Source organism: Phocoena sinus, chromosome 4, assembly GCF_008692025.1.
Source record: "Phocoena sinus isolate mPhoSin1 chromosome 4, mPhoSin1.pri, whole genome shotgun sequence".
NCBI lineage: Eukaryota > Metazoa > Chordata > Mammalia > Artiodactyla > Phocoenidae > Phocoena > Phocoena sinus.
The window spans coordinates 96,069,593-96,086,249 of NC_045766.1; the positions used below are offsets into that span (position 1 = coordinate 96,069,593).

The following is a 16,657-nucleotide window of genomic DNA, read 5'->3' on the forward strand; positions in this document are numbered from 1 at the left end:
TGTTTGGCATAGGTTGTCCAGCCTTGTGGCTTGCTGGTCGTTGAGTGAAGCTGGGTGCTGGTGTTAAGATGGAGGTCTCTGGGATATTTCCACCGTTTAATATTATGTGGAGCTGGGAGGTCTCTTGTTGACCAGTGTCCTGAAGTTGGCTCTCCTACCTCAGAGGCAGAGCCCTGACTCCTGGCTGGAGCACCAAGAGCCTTTCATCCACACAGCTCAGAATAAAAGGGAGAAAAAGTAGGGAGAATTAGTAGAAGTATGAGTAAAGAAAGAAGGAAAGGAGGAAAGGAAGGAAGGAAGAAAGAAGCAAAGAAGGAAAGAAAGGAGGGAGGGAGGGAGGGAGGGAGGAAGGAAGGAAGGAGGGAAAGAAGGAAAAAAGACAGAAAGAAAGATGATACAGTAAAAATAAAATAAAGTATAATATAGTTATTGAATTAAAAAATATTTAGAAAAAAAAAAAAAAGGGACGGATAGAACCTTAGGACAAATGTTGGAAGCAAAGCTATACAGAGAAAATCTTACACAGAAGCATACACATACACCTTCACAAAAAGAGGTAAAGGGGGAAAAATCATAAATCCTGCTCCCTGAGACCACCTCCTCAATTTGGGGTGATTCGTTGTCTAAAGGAGGGAAGGAAGGAAGGAAAGAAAGAAAGAACGAAGGTAAAGTATAATAAAGTTATTACAATTAAACTTAATTATTAAGAAAAAGAATTTTTAAAAAAAAGTCATGGACGGATAGAGCCCTAGGACAAATGGTGGAAGCAAGAGTATACAGACAGGATCTCACACAGAAGCATACACGTACACATTCACAAAAAGAGGAAAAGGGAAAAAAATCATAGATCTCGCTCCTAAATTCCACCTCTTTAATTTGGGATCATTCCTTGTCTATTCAGGTATTCCACAGATGCAGGGTATATCAAGTTGATTGTGGAGCTTTAATCCACTGCTTCTGTGGCTGCTGGGAGAGATTTCCCTTTCTCTTCTTTGTTCTCACAGCTCACAGGAGCTCAGCTTTGGATTTGGCCCTGCCTCTGCGTGTAGGTCGCTGGAGGGCGTCTGTTTTTTCGCTCAGACAGGACGGGGTTAAAGGAGCAGCTGATTCGGGGCCTCTGGCTCACTCCCTTGACTCTTTTTGAATTATGGTTTTCTCAGGCTACATGCCCAGTAGTGGGATTGCTGGGTCATATGGTAGTTCTATTTGTAGTTTTTTAAGGAACCTCCATACTGTTTCCCCTAGTGGCTGTACCAATTCACATTCCCACCAGCAGTGCAAGAGTGTTCCCTTTTCTCCACACCCTCTCCAGCATTTATTGTTTCTAGATTTTTTGATGATGGCCATTCTGACTGGTGTGCAATGATATCTCATTGTAGTTTTGATTTGCATTTCTCTAATGATTAATGATGTTGAGCATTCTTTCATGTGTTTGTTGGAGAACTGTATATCTTCTTTGGAGAAATGTCTATTTAGGTCTTCTGCCCATTTCTGGATTGGGTTGTTTGTTTTTTTGTTATTGAGCTGCATGAGTTGCTTGTAAATTTTGGAGATTAATCCTTTGTCAGTTGCTTCATTTGCAAATATTTTCTCCCATTCTGATGGTTGTCTTTTGGTCTTGTTTATGGTTTCCTTTGCTGTGCAAAAGCTTTGGAGTTTCATTAGGTCCCATTTGTTTATTTTTGTTTTTATTTCCATTTCTCTAGGAGGTGGGTCAGAAAGGATCTTGCTGTGATTTATGTCATAGAGTGTTCTGCCTATGTTTTCCTCTAAGAGTTTGATAGTTTCTGGCCTTACATTTAGGTCTTTAATCCATTTTGAGCTTATTTTTGTGTATGGTATTAGGGAGTGATCTAATCTCATACTTTTACATGTACCTGTCCAGTTTCCCCAGCACCACTTATTGAAGACGCTGTCCTTTCTCCACTGTACATTCCTGCCTCCTTTATCAAAGATAAGGTGACCATATGTGCGTGGGTTTATCTCTGGGCTTTCTATCCTGGTCCCTTGATCTATATTTCTGTTTTTGTGCTAGTACCATACTGTGTTGATTACTGTAGCTTTGTAGTATAGTCTGAAGTCAAGGAGCCTGATTCCTCCAGCTCCATTTCTCATTCTCAAGATTGCTTTGGCTATTCGGGGTCTTTTGTGTTTCCATACAAATTGTGAAATTTTTTGTTCTAGTTCTGAGAAAAATGCCAGTGGTAGTTTGATAGGGAATGCATTGAATCTGTAGATTGCTTGGGTAGTTGAGTCATTTTCAAAATGTTGATTCTTCGAATCCAAGAACATGGTGTATCTCTCCATCTGTTTGTATTATCTTTAGTTTCTTTCATCAGTATCTTATAATTTTCTGCATACAGGTCTTTTGTCTCCTTAGGTAGGTTTATTCCCAGAAATTTTATTATTTTTCTTGCAGTGGTAAACGGGACTGTTTTCTTAATTTCACTTTCAGGTTTTTCATCATTAGTGTATAGGAATGCCAGAGATTTCTGTGCATTAATTTTGTATCCTGCTACTTTACCAAATTCATTGATTAGCTCTAGTAGTTTTTTGGTAGCATCTTTCAGATTTTCTATGTATAGTATCATGTCATCTGCAAACAGTGACAGCTTTACTTCTTCTTTCCTGATTTGGATTCCTTTTATTTCCTTTTCTCCTCTGACTGCTGTGTCTAAAACTTCCAAAACTATGTTGAATAAGAGTGGTGAGAGTGGGCAACCTTGTCTTGTTCCTGATCTTAGTGGAAGTGGTTTCAGTTTTTCACCATTGAGGACGATGTTGGCTGTGGGTTTGTCATATATGGCCTTTATTATGTTGAGGAAAGTTCCTTCTATGCCTACTTTCTGGAGGGTTTTTATCATAAATGGGTGTTGAATTTTGTCAAAAGCTTTCTCTGCATCTGTTGAGATGATCATGTGGTTTTTCTCCTTCACTTTGTTAATATGGTGTATCATGTTGATTGTTTTGCGTATATTGAAGAATCCTTGCATTCTTGGGATAAACCCCACTTGATCATGGTGTATGATCCTTTTAATGTGCTGTTGGGTTCTGTTTGCTAGTATTTTGTTGAGGATTTTTGCATCTATGTTCATCAGTGATATTGGCCTGTAGTTTTCTTTCTTTGTGACATCGTTTTCTGGTTTGGTATCAGGGTGATGGTGGCCTCGTAGAATGAGTTTGGGAGTGTTCCTCCTTTTGTTATATTTTGGAAGAGTTTGAGAAGGATAGGTGTTAGCTCTTCTCTAAATGTTTGATAGAGTTCGCCTGTGAAGCCATCTGGTCCTTGGCTTTTGTTTGTTTGAAGATTTTTATCACAGTTTCAGTTTCAGTGCTTGTGATTGGTCTGTTCATATTTTCTATTTCTTTCTGATTCAGTCTTGGCAGGTTATACATTTCTAAGAAAGTGTCCATTTCTTCCAGGTTGTCCATTTTATTTGCATAGAGTTGCTTGTAGTAATCTCTCATGATCTTTTGTGTTTCTGCAGTGTCAGTTGTTACTTTTCAGTTTTCATTTCTAATTCTATTGATTTGAGTCTTCTCCCTTTTTTCCTTGATGAGTCTGGTTAATGGTTTATCAATTTTGTTTATCTCTCAAAGAACCAGCTTTTAGTTTGCTATCATTTTCTTCATTTCTTTTTCATTTATTTCTGATTTGATCTTTATGATTTCTTTCCTTCTGCTAACTTTGGGGTTTTTTTTGTTCTTCTTTCTCTCATTGCTTTAGGTGCAAGGTGCGGTTGTTTATTCGAGATGTTTCCTGTTTCTTAAGGTAGGATTGTATTGCTATAAACTTCCCTCTTAGAACTGCTTTTGCTGCCTCACATAGGTTTTAGTTCGTTTTGTCTCCATTGTCATTTGTTTCTAGGTTTTTTTTGATTTCCTCTTTGCTTTCTTCAGTGATCACTGTGTCATTAAGTAGTGTATTGTTTAGCCTCCATGTGTTTGTATTTTTTACAGGTCTTTTCCTGTAATTGATATCTAGTCTTATCGCGTTGTGGTCGGAAAAGATACTTGATACATTTCAGTTTTCTTAAATTTACCAAGGCTTGATTTGTGACCCAAGATATGATTTATCCTGGAGAATGTTCCATGAGCACTTGAGAAAAATATGTATTCTGTTGTTTTTGGATGGAATATCCTATAAATATCAATTAATTCCATGTTGTTTAATGTATCATTTAAAGCTTGTGTTTCCTTATTTTATTTCATTTTGGATGATCCGTCCATTGGTGAAAGTGGGGTGTTAAAGTCCTCTACTATGAATATGTTACTATCGATTTCCCCTTTTATGGCTGTTGGTATTTGCCTTATGTATTGAGGTGCTCCTATGTTGGGTGTATAAATATTTACAATTGCTATATCTTCTTCTTGGATCGATCCCTTGATCATTATGTAGTGTCCTTCTTTGTCTCTTGTAATAGTCTTTATTTTAAAGTCGATTTTGTCTGATATGAGAATTGCTACTCCAGCTTTCTGTTGATTTCCATTTGCATGGAATATCTTTTTCCATCCCCTCACTTTCAGTCTGTATGTATCCCTAGGTCTGAAGTGGGTCTCTTGTAGACAGCATATATATGGGTCTTGTTTTTGTATCCATTCACCCAGTCTGTGTGTTTTGGTGCGAGCATTTAATCCATTTACATTTAAGGTAATTATCGATATATATGTTTGTATTCCCATTTTCTCAATTGTTTTGGGTTTGCTATTGTAGGTCTTTTCCTTCTCTTGTGTTCCTTGCCTAGAGAAGTTCCTTTAGCATTTGTTGTAAAGCTGGTTTGGTGGTGCTGAACTCTCTCAGCTTTTGCTTGTCTGTAAAGGTTTTAATTTCTCCATCAAAACTGAATGAGATCCTTGCTTGGTAGAGTAATCTTGGTTGTAGGTTTTTCTCCTTCATCACTTTCAATATGTCCTGCCTCTCCCTTCTGGCTTGCAGATTTTCTGCTGAGAGATCAGCCGTTAACCTTATGGGGATTCCCTTGTGTGTTATTTGTTATTTTTCCCTTGCTGCTTTTAATGTGTTTTCTTTTATTTAATTTTTGACAGTTTGATTAATATATGTCTTGGCGTGTTTCTCCTTGGATGTATCCTGTATGGGACTCTCTGTGCTTCTTGGAGTTGATTAATTATTTCCTTTCCCATATTAGGGAAGTTTTTAACTATAATCTCTTAAAATATTTTCTCAGTCCCTTTCTTTTTCTCTTCTTCTGGGACCCCTATAATTCGAATGTTGGTGCGTTTAATGTTGTTCCAGAGGTCTCTGAGACTGTCCTCAGTTCTTTTGATTCTTTTTTCTTTATTCTGCTCTGCAGTAGTTATTTCCACTATTTTGTCTTCCAGGTCACTTATCCGTTCTTCTGTCTCAGTTATTCTGCTATTGATCCCATCTAGAGTATTTTTAATTTCATTTATTGTGTTGTTCATCATTGCTTGTTTCATCTTTAGTTCTTCTAGGTCCTTGTTAAATGTTTCTTGTATTTTCTCTATTCTATTTCCAAGATTTTGGATCATCTTTACTATCATTATTCTGAATTATTTTTCAGGTAGACAGCCTATTTCCTCTTCATTGTTAGGTCTGGTGTATTTTTATCTGGCTCCTTCATCTGCTGTGTGTTTTTCTGTCTTCTCATATTGCTTATCTTACTGTGTTTGGGGTCTCCTTTTTGTAGGCTGCAGGTTCGTAGCTCCTGTTGTTTTTGGTGTCTGTCCCCAGTGGCTAACGTTGGTTCAGTGGGTTGTGTAGGCTTCCTGGTGGAGGGGACTAGCGCCTGTGTTCTGGTGGATGAGGCTGGATCTTGTCTTTCTGGTGGGCAGGTCCACGTCTTGTGGTGTGTTTTGGGGTGTCTGTGGACTTATCATGATTTTAGGCAGCGTCGCTGCTAATGGGTGTGGTTGTGTTCCTGTCTTGCTAGTTGTTTGGCATAGGGTGTCCAGCACTGTAGCTTGCTGGTCGTTGAGTGAAGCTGGGTGCTGGTGTCGAGATGGAGATCTCTGGGAGATTTTCACCATTTGATATTATGTGGAGCTGGGAGGTCTCTTGTGGACCAGTGTCCTGAAGTTCCCTCTCCCACCGCAGAGGGACAGCACTGAGTCCTGGCTGCAGCACCAAGAGCCTTTCATCCACACGGTCACAAAAAGAGCAATAGGGGAAAAAATAATAAATCTTGCTCTCAAAGTCCACCTCCTCAATTCGGGATGATTCATTTTCTATTTATGTATTCCACAGATGCAGGGTACATCAAGTTGATTGTGGAGATTTAATCCACTGCTCCTAAGGCTGCTGCGAGACATTTCCGTTTCTCTTCTTTGTTTGCATAGCTCCCGGGGCTCAATTTTGGATTTGGCCCGCCTATGCGTGTACGTCGCCGGAGGGCGTCTGTTCTTCGCTCAGACAGGATGGGGTTAAAAGAGCAGCTGATTCGGGGGCTGTGGCTCGCTCAGGCTGCGGGGAGGGAGGGTCACGGATGCGGGGCGAGCCTGCAGCGGCAGAGGCTGGTGTGATGTTGAACCAACCTTAGATGCGCTGTGCGTTCTCCCGGGGAAGTTATCTCTGGATCCCAGGACCCTGGCAGTGGCGGGCTGCACAGCCTCCCGGGAGGGGAGGTGTGGAGAGTGACCTGTGCTCACACACAGGCCTCTTGGTGGCGGCAGCCGCAGCCTTAGCGTCTCATGCCCGTCTCTGGGGTCCGCGCTGTTAGCTGCGGCTCGCGCCCATCTCTGGAGCTCCTTCAGGCAGCGCTCTTAGTCCCTTCTCCTCACGCACCGGGAAACAAAGAGGGAAGAAAAAGTCTCTTGCCTCTTCGGCAGGTCCAGACTTTTCCCCAACTCCCTCCCAGCTAGCAGTGGTGCACTAACCCCCTGCAGGCTGTGTTCACGCTGCCAGTCCTCTCCCTGTGATCACAGAAGACCGAGCCTCAGCTCCCCGCGCCGCCCCGCCCCGGCGGGTGAGCAGACAAGGCTCTCAGGCTGGTGAGTCCCTGTCGGCACCGATCCTCTGTGCAGGAATCTCTCCGCTTTGCCCTACGCATCCCTGTTGCTGTGCTCTGCTCCGTGGGTCCGAAGTTTCCCCCCTCTTCCACCCGCAGCCTCCATCCGCGAAGGGGCTTCCTAGTGTGTGGAAACTTTTCTTCCTTCACAGCTCCTTCCCACTTGTGCAAGTCCTGTCCCTATTCTTTTGTCTCTGTTTATTTTTGTTTCTTTTGCCCTACCCAGGTACATGGGGAGTTTCTTGCCTTTTGGGAGTTCTGAGGTCTCCTGCCAGCCCTCAGTAGGTGTTCTGTAGGAGTTGTTCCACGTGTACATGTATTTCTGATGTATCTGTGGGGAGGAAGGTGATCTCCGTGTCTTATTCTTCTGCCACCTTCCCCCTAGCCCTCAGTAAAACTTTAATGCACTTGTCTGATGATGGGTGGGGCTGGGTTCTTACCCTTTTGGTTGTTTGGCCTGAGGTGATCCAGTACTGGAGCCTACAAGCTGTTTAGTAGGGCTAATGGCGGCCTCCGGGTGGGCTTCCGCCAGTGGATACTTCCCAGAACTGCTGGTTCCTGTGTCCTTTTCCCCAGCCACCATCCGCCTCCACAGGAGACCCTTCAGTAATAGCAGGGAGGTCTGGCCCAGTCTCTTACGGCATCACTCCTTTTTTCCCTGGGTCCTGGTGTGCACGAGACTTTGTGTGTGCTCTCCAAGAGTGGAGTTTCTGTTTCTCCCAGTCCTGTGGACATCCTTTGATCAAACCCCACTAGCCTTTAAAGCTAGATTCTCTGGGGACTTCTTCTGTTGTTGGACCCCCAGGCTGGGAAGCCTGATGTGGGGCTCGGAACTTTCACTCCTGTGGGATAACTTCTGTGGTATAACTTTTCCACTTTTCTGTCTGCCACTTGGCGGTTATAGGATTTGAGTTTATTCCTGTTGCATCCCTCCTACCATCTTGCTGTGGCCTCCTCTTTGTCTTTGGATGTAGGGTATTCTGTTTTTGGTAGGTTCCAGCGTTTTTTTGTCCCTGGTTGTTCAGCAGTTAGTTGTGATTTTGGTGTTTTCATAAAAAGGGGATGCACTCGTGTCCTTCTACTTTGCCATCTTGAGGTAATCCCTCTTCAGTTTTTTCTGTAGCATTTATGTTTAGAAGTTATAACTTGATATGGTATTAATAAGTAGAAATTGTCTTTGACTGCCTTTACAGTTTACAGAATTACAAATAAAATTTATTGTGCTTTTCAAAATACTGTGTTGATAAGTTGGGGGTAGTTTATTTTCCTGGGGGGAGGGAGTTAAGAATGTTGTCTTTGGAAATTGGAAGACTGTCTTGGAGTTTTTGCCCTCAGTCCTGTACCCATGCCTGCCTTTTAAACAAAGACAAAGAGAAATTATGAATGTTAGTCTTTAGATGTTTATAAAGCTAGAGTAAGAGCAAGAATAGTTTGAAGAGAAGGTGTATAGTGTTGAAGAACTTTGAGTGAATGGAGAGGTCAGGCCATTCAGTGTTACATAGACTTTAAGTTATGAATTCAAGCAAGCTGCTTTGGGACTTGCTTTGTGTGAACTCTGAGTTGGTACTTGTATGGTGTAGATTCAGAGAGCAAAATAATTCAGGATAACCTGCAGTTAGTTAGGATAACCCTCAGTTAGTTAGGTAGAACCTTTTGGAAGGTATTTTTTTACAGCACATATATTTGATAACTGAAATACTAAGCAGGTTTGTTAATACTTGATATGGGTTTCAAAATAATGCTTTTTTGACTTAAAAAAGGGAGTACTTCCTTTTCTGTAGGTAATAAATTTATTGGAGGTTTAAAATTATAGGGTCTTGATTTTTTTTTAAAAAAGAAAGTGTGAAGGAAATTGTTAGCTTTATGAATAATTATTTATCACAGTCACCTGCTGAGGAAAGGTATTTTTGTTCCTTTTAAAAGAGCAGTGATCAGTACTCTACTCTTTCAATTATTGTCCCTTTTCATTTAAAAAATATGTATATATAAAACTTACATTTAAAAAGGACAACTAATTGCTAAATTAGTTGTAATTTCCAAAATCAGTGAATTTAAAAAACTTTCTAAGAGACTAACTTTCAAAATTTTATTAAGACTTTTTTTTTTGTATCAGAGTAAAATGCAGTTATGGGAAAAGGAAAAACATGGTTTGGTTGCTTTGCTTTGGTTACTAAAGAATACTACCTTTTAATATATTTCCCATATCTTATACTTTTTGTACAATGAACATTTGCTTTGTGTATGCAGTTTAAAATGGGATATGTCTTTATATTCATCCATGTTAGTATGAGAATTTAGTAGTGGACTATGAAAAAACTAGCTTTGAAAGTAGTATAGTCATTTTGATGATTTTATTTGAGCTCTTCTAAATGAGATTCTTTCTTTACTTTTTGGCCATATTTATGTCTCTTCTGTTTTTTTAAGACCTCAATAGGGGAAGTAGAGGTTGTGATCATCTTGAAGAGGGGAGCAGAAACAAGGATAATACAAATTCTGATTCAAAAATGGAATCCACTCTGGTTTCCAGGAAGAGAAAACAAAGGCTTAGAAGTAATTTACCTGGTTCTCTTAATCCTACTTCTTTGTATAAGTCAGCAGAACAGACAGTAAGTAGAGGTATTTAGATGTCATATGAAATAATTTGTGCTATGATAAAAATGAATTGACTGTGGCCAAATAATGTTCTCCTGGCTTTCTGCTTTTATCATCATATTTCTTTCTTTTCTTTGCCTATTTTTTTCATTCTGTTTATTTTTTTAAAAATACTTTAAATACAACTTTTTTTTGCAATAATACAGTTATGGGAACAAATTTCAGATACAGGCATCACTCAGTATCTACATAGTATTGGTTCCGGGACCCTGCACATAACAAAATCCATAGATGCTTAAATACCTTATATAAAATGGTATAATATTTGCATATAATCTACATCTTCCTGTATATTTTAAATCATCTCTAGATTACTTATAATAACTAATACAATGTAAATTATATGTAAATGGCTATAAATACAATGTAAATGCTATGTAAATAGTTGTCTCTGCATGGCAAATTCAGTAATTTTCTGTAAATTTCTGGAATTATTTTTCTGGAAATATGTACCATTTGCAGTTGGTGGATTTATTCTGTAAATTTCTGGAATTATTTTTCTGGAAATATGTACCATTTGCAGTTGGTGGAACCTGCGGTTGGTGGAACCTGCGCATACAGAGGGCTGACTGTACTATGAACAAGTAAAACAGTTAAAAGTATTTCTCCTCCGATAACCAGCCCTTAGTTAGTAGTTTGATGGATATCTTTCAGACCTGTTTGCTTTTTCCCCCCCTTATTATAACCAAATACTATTCATACTGTCCAGTCAATTGCTTTTTCACTTGCTCTGTGAAATTATTACCTGACTTATTTTATCAGTAGTAATTTACTTCCAATTTCTATAGACATCTCTTTTTCCAGAGTTTAGGGAATTTGTTGTAGAGAATTACCATACATACGTTAATGCATACATTACCTATTTTCAAAGACTTAGTATGCAGTTAACAATAAAAGTATGAGGAGACAGCTTTTTGAGTCCTTTGATTCACAAGGCATTTCAGGACTTTGCTGTGCCTTTGAGTTATAATTATAAACATGATTTATATTTATACAGTAATAGAGATGTGAAGGCAGTGATTGATTTTCATAATTTTTCATATTGTTATCCTCTTAAGTTTTTAATTTTTTTGCTTTTTTGTTACTAAAGTCATATGATGTCAAATGGCCTCTTTTGCAAAATAAAACTGTAAAAAAAATTCCTCTCATTTAAAGTTGACAAGACTGTGGAAGACCTCTGAACCACTTGTAAATATGGGAGTTTCTCCTTCACATCCTTTTGAAAAATGTTTAGGCATCTGATTGGACAGACCAAACTATATATTTGAGAGACACTGGCAAGAGTAATGTAGTATAATTGAGTAGTTTTCTACCCCTATAGTTATAGAAATGATATGTTTTTACTTCTATACTCTTCTTTAGGAATTTAAACTTAAAAAACTCTTTATGTTAGCCAAATTTGAAAAATGCTAATTTTTGTATGCATTTATTTATGTTCAGAAAGAACAAGAAAATGACCCAACAGTATCCACTGAGTTGGAAAAGTCAAGTGAAAACTATCAGGAGGACCCAAAACTGCTTGAAGAAATTATGCTTGAACCCATAGAAAGTGATTTTACTAAACTATCCTCACTTTGTAGTCAGGAGTTGGCTTTGCGTGCTGCTCCCCAAATCACCTCTGAATGTTCAACCACTAAAACTTTTGAGAGCTCTATTTCTACTGATACTGTGGGGAATTGTCCTGTGGTCGAGAAGGATGAGAATGAATTGAACACAGTAGAAAAACCTGTTTTAAGTGAACATAGTGAAGGGAACCAATCATTTATCTCTGCTGAACCAAGTAAGTAACATGAGGATAATAATTTTCTCTCCTCTACTTATTTCTTTTCTTTCTCCTCTCAAACAAATTTTGCTAGGCAATAAGTTATTTATTACATCACTGTGGAATATATTAACTTCAGAAAAAAGAGACTTGGGGTTTTGGGACTTCATTTATTTTGTAATATTGATTTAGGTAAGGAATGGAGTACTTGGAAGCAGAAGTAATTTTTTTTAGATTAGTGTACTGTAATCTCATCAGTAGTTTTTTATAAGTTTCTGTAAGGACCATTATTATTATCATTTTGGTTGATTAAACTGAAGTACAGAGCATTTAAGTGCTGTTTAATTATTGTCATTAATTTTTTAATTTTCCAGTATTTGATGCAGTCACATGGTACAAAAAAGGTTCTAAAGGATATCCAGTGACTGGTCTCCCACATCTTTCCCTAGCCATCCATTTCCCCCTCCTAAAAGCAACTAACGTAACAGGATTTAAAGTACAATTTAGAATGATGGTGTAATAACATGATTAGAACTAGAATTTGGTCCTAAGTTCTCCTCATGACTCTATCCATTTGTAAATATCTTCGTCCTCTAGAAGTTAAGGTTGCAGGTAACTGCCAAATAATAGTGCTGACGTGGAAACATTGTATGTGACTAGTGTAAATTAGATTATGAATGATAGGCCAGTTTCTAAATTGAATAAAGTTAGATGATTCAGTTCAGTGGGATTATGAAAGATATATTGCACGAATTACAAAGTTCTCTTTTTATGTATGATTATTGTGACACATTTAAAAAATACATTTTACCTTTTTAGTTGTTGTTTCCAGTGATGAAGAAGGACCCGTTGAACATAAAAGTTCAGAAATTCTTAAATTACAACCTAAGCAAGATCATGCCATCTCTAATGAAAGTGAGAGTACTTCTGAGCCAGCAATGTCAGAACTACCACTGATTACATGTGAATCTGTACGGGTAATTTATTTCTGTCTTCTCACAGATTAACAGTGAAATATACACTATTGGCTAATGACTACTTTTTGTTTCCGTCAAGCAGAATATTATATAAAAATTATGAATTTTCTTAGTTTGAATTTTTTTTTGCGGTACGCGGGCCTCTCACTGTGTGGCCTCTCCCGTTGCGGAGCAGAGGCTCTGGACGCGCAGGCTCAGCAGCCATGGCTCACGGGCCCAGCTGCTCCACGGCACGTGGGATCCTCCCGGACCAGGGCACAAACCCATGTCCCCTGCATCGGCAGGCGGACCCTCAACCACTGCGCCACCACGGAAGCCCCCTTAGTTTGAATTTTGAGACAACTTTCATATTAGTTTGAGGAAAGTATGTAATTGTTTTAATTTGAAGTGAAAGGCTTAATACCATTTTTCTTCTGGCCATTTTTATTTTTTAAGTCTAAATATTGTGACTTGAATATTTATTCTTTTCTTATGGTTCGCATTGGACATTTAAGTACTTCCATCAAAACATTTTCTAGAATTAAACAGTTTCCAGTATTTGTCTGGTCTTACAGTACAATGGTGACTTGGAATTATTCCTTTCCCTCACATGCTATTAAGGCAGCATGATAGAGGAAAGAACCTGACTTCTGGAGATACACAGATCTGTGTTCAACTCCTGGCTCTGTCATTTGGGCAAGTCCCTTAACTTCCTTAAGCCTGAGTTTCCTTATATGCTAAATGAGGATAATAACACCTAATTCACAAGATTATTTTTTGAGTATTAAGTGAAACAACATATGAAAGCATTTAGAACAGTGTCACAAGCTATCAGTTTGGTAAGTACTTTGTCTCTTTCTCTTATAGAAAATAGTAAGTGGAAGTCTCTGTTGGTTTAATGTCAGCCAGTGGTGTTTTTGACATACATATAGCTCTAAAGTAAGGTTCAAGTTATTTATTGTCAGTATTCATTCATATTATCAGCTCTGATTTTCCTATTTTAAAGAAATGATTATTGGTAGACCACCAGTGCAGAATTATGGTTAACTTCTGTTTTTTTTTTTTTTTTTTTTGGCGGTACGCGGGCCTCTCACTGTTGTGGCCTCTACCGTTGCGGAGCACAGGCTCCGGATGCGCAGGCTCAGCGGCCATGGCTCATGGGCCCAGCTGCTCCATGGCATGTGGGATCTTCCCGGACTGGGGCACGAACCTGTGTCCCCTGCATCAGCTGGCAGACTCTCAACCACTGCACCACCAGGGAAGCCCTGTTGGTTGTTTTTGAATAATGTCAGAGGCTGTTATTCTATAGAGTGTGGTGAAGAATTTGGTCAGTTCCATGAAAACAGTCTGATGGGCTGATTAGTGTTTCACGGGTGTTTCTTTCTTTTTCTAAAAAAATTATTATTTATTTTATTTTTGGCTGCGTTGGGTCTTATTTGCATCATCTTCATTAAGGCATGCGAGATCTTTCATTGCAGCGCGTGGGCTTCTCTAGTTGTGGTGTGCGGGTTTTCTCTTCTCTAATTGTGGTGCATAGGGTACAGGGCACGTGGGTTCTGTAGTTTGCGGCACATGGGCTCTCTAGTTGAGGCTCGTGAGCTCAGTAGTTGTGGCGTGCGGACTTAGTTGCCCTGCGGCATGTGGGATCTCAGTTCCCTGACCAGGGGTCGAACCTGAGTCCCCTGCATTGTAAGGTGGATTCTTTACCACTAGACCACCAGGGAAGTACCTCACGGGTGTTTCTGTTGCATTTGGTACTCCATAGAGAGATTACCTCAGGAATTGTGTTCTGAATTTTTGTTAAAATGTAACAATTGTTGCCCAGTTGGGCCAATAGCCTACTTGATGGCTTAGTTGTTTTGTAATTAAAACAGTGTTGACAATGAGTTTAAAATTCTAAATGAATTACAGTTCCCTTGGCAGTATATAAATTGACAATACAGTATGAAATGACTGTGTTAAAGGAAAATGACATCTCTTGTAGAACTGACAGCATATGATCACAGCCAAGCAGCGAATAATGTAGAGATCTACCAAAATCTATAAGACAGAATAAACCTCCACACCCTCCCTTGTTTCCAATTTTAAATGAAGTTATGAGAAACATAGATTGACCGTTTTTAAGAGGCAGTTAGTCTTTACCAAATGTGAGGCCCAATAAGGAATTCTTTCTAATTCATCTTCTCATTTTGTCACTTAAAACACACAGGCAGTTATTTGACTGATTAGAACCATCTGTAGTTGATTAGATTCCCCGTTTTTACTTAGGGGATAAGAAGAGTTCAGTAAGCAATAAAAGCTGAGAATGATAAAGAAATTCTATTAGGCAGGTAAATGGCATTGTGAGCTGGGTTAAAAATGATGAGTAATGTGCATGTTTCAGGTGAGGATTAATCACATTTTCTAGAGGTAGGAGGAGAGTGAGTACACGTGCATAATTGCTCTAGTAGTAATTTATTTGGTTATTAGTGATGTTAAGGTTAAAGAGGGATAATGTGTAACAGCTAGGCAAATGTGGAGTGGAAAAAGTCATCTGAAAGCAGTGTAAAGCTCCAAAGAGATGGTGGGAAATTACTGCTGCTGATACTGCCTGGTAGTCTATTGTAATTTAAAAGCAGAGTTGTGAATTTTTTGAGCAGAAGTGGTATGATTTTTGAGGTTTTAGGCAGCTGGTTGGCTATCCTCAGCCATAGTGCATGTAATAAAGTATATAGATTTGATGTAACAGGTGGTTCTTAGGCACTTATATTCCTTCATTGCTCAGTAAAAGTGCAGAAGTTGAGAGCATTGTCTTGGTTTATGGAAGCAATTTTATGTGCTTGTAATAACCCTTGACCTGGAGTTAGAAACCTGCATTTGTCTTAGTTTTGCTTCTTATTAACTGCATTACCATGGGCAGGTCACTTAACCAATCCAAACATATATTAACTCTACTTATAAAATACAAAAAGAAAAAAAAACTTGCCCCATGGGGTGGTTGTGGTGATTAAGAGAGATGATGTATTTAAAAACTCATTTGAAACTGTTTAGTTATATATATTTTAATTTATAAAATTAAAGTAATTTAATTATTTAAAATTAAATTAATTATGTAAATTTTAATTTATTTCTGTTGAGTTAAAAATGAATAAAGCCTATTAGAGAATACTGACTTTGAAATGGCTTTGATACAGAGGAGAATGTATTTCTGAAACTTGGACCTATGGAATTAATTTAGGGTTCAGCTTTTTAGAGTAATTTTCTCAAAGTAAACATATACTTAACAAAAAATTTATTTATTTAATTTATTAAATTTTGGCAGCTTTGGGTCTTCATTGCTGCACGCCAGCTTTCTCTAGTTGTGGCGAGCGGGGGCTATTCTTCGTTGCTGTGTGCAGGCTTCTCATTGCGGTGGCTTCTCTTGTTGCAGAGCCCTGGCTCTAGGCGAGTAGGCTTCAGTAGTTGTGGCATGTGGGCTCAGTAGTTGTGGCACATGGGCTTTGTTGCTCTGCGGCATGTGGGATCTTCCTGGACCAGGGCTTGAACCCGTGTCCCCTGCATTGGCAGGCAGATTCTTAACCACTGCACCACCAGGGAAGTCCAACCATATACTTTTTAGGACTAGATAACTATTTCTTCACAGTAAGAACAGTGTAAAATCCTTCATAGATTCATTAATAGTGATTTAAAGAAGTATTTGACTTTGAAAATCATCATCAGCATTTATATAATACTTAGGTTTATATGCATTTTATAATTTTTTCCTTGTTAGGCTTCATCTGAATTATGTCAATATAATCCTGTCATGGAAAACATTTCCTGTGTTATACCTAGTAATGAGATGGATCTGCAACTGGATTTTATATTTACTTCTGTTTATATTGGTAAAGTAAAAGGAGCTTCTAAAGGTTGTGTTACAGTAAGTATATTTAATTTTTTTTTTAGCTTTGCTTTTTGGACAAGGCATTTTCAGATTGTCTTCTCTTTTTTTAGTGCAAATGAAAATAGAATTGAGATTAATTTTATATAGGACAATTTGAATGTCATTATACCTATATTGAAACATGTCTTTACTTGTGAAATCTTGAAACTATAGAGGAGTGCCCTAAAATCATATCTGTAATCTGACTACTCTAATGAGGATTATGTATGAAAAAAATCATATGTAACATTGATATTCTTTGGGCTCTAAAACTCACTTGATGGTAAAGTAAATTTTTCTTTATGGTATAGTTAATAGCAAAAAGAAGAAATCTCATTTTGATGGTTTAAATTGTTCTCCAGATTCCCAAACTTGTTATTTAAGGATCTCCAGGAATAGT

The 16,657-nt window shown here is 38.5% G+C and overlaps 1 protein-coding gene across 12 annotated transcripts in view; it reads left to right on the plus strand.

Moving 5' to 3' along the window:
* SENP7 (SUMO specific peptidase 7) overlaps nt 1-16,657 on the plus strand; it is a 186,252-nt gene that overhangs the window by 138,994 nt on the left and 30,601 nt on the right. For 11 of the 12 annotated variants that reach the window (XR_004349610.1, XM_032629915.1, XM_032629914.1 and 8 more), the window contains 4 exons: nt 9,411-9,592; nt 11,079-11,418; nt 12,220-12,377; nt 16,108-16,254. Coding sequence is in view for 11 of the 12 variants with exons in the window: in XM_032629915.1 (XP_032485806.1) it covers nt 9,411-9,592; nt 11,079-11,418; nt 12,220-12,377; nt 16,108-16,254 (827 nt within the window). In the remaining variant the exon portion in view is untranslated. The remainder of the gene's footprint in view (nt 1-9,410; nt 9,593-11,078; nt 11,419-12,219; nt 12,378-16,107; nt 16,255-16,657) is intronic. The other variant, XM_032629917.1, reaches the window with a different exon arrangement.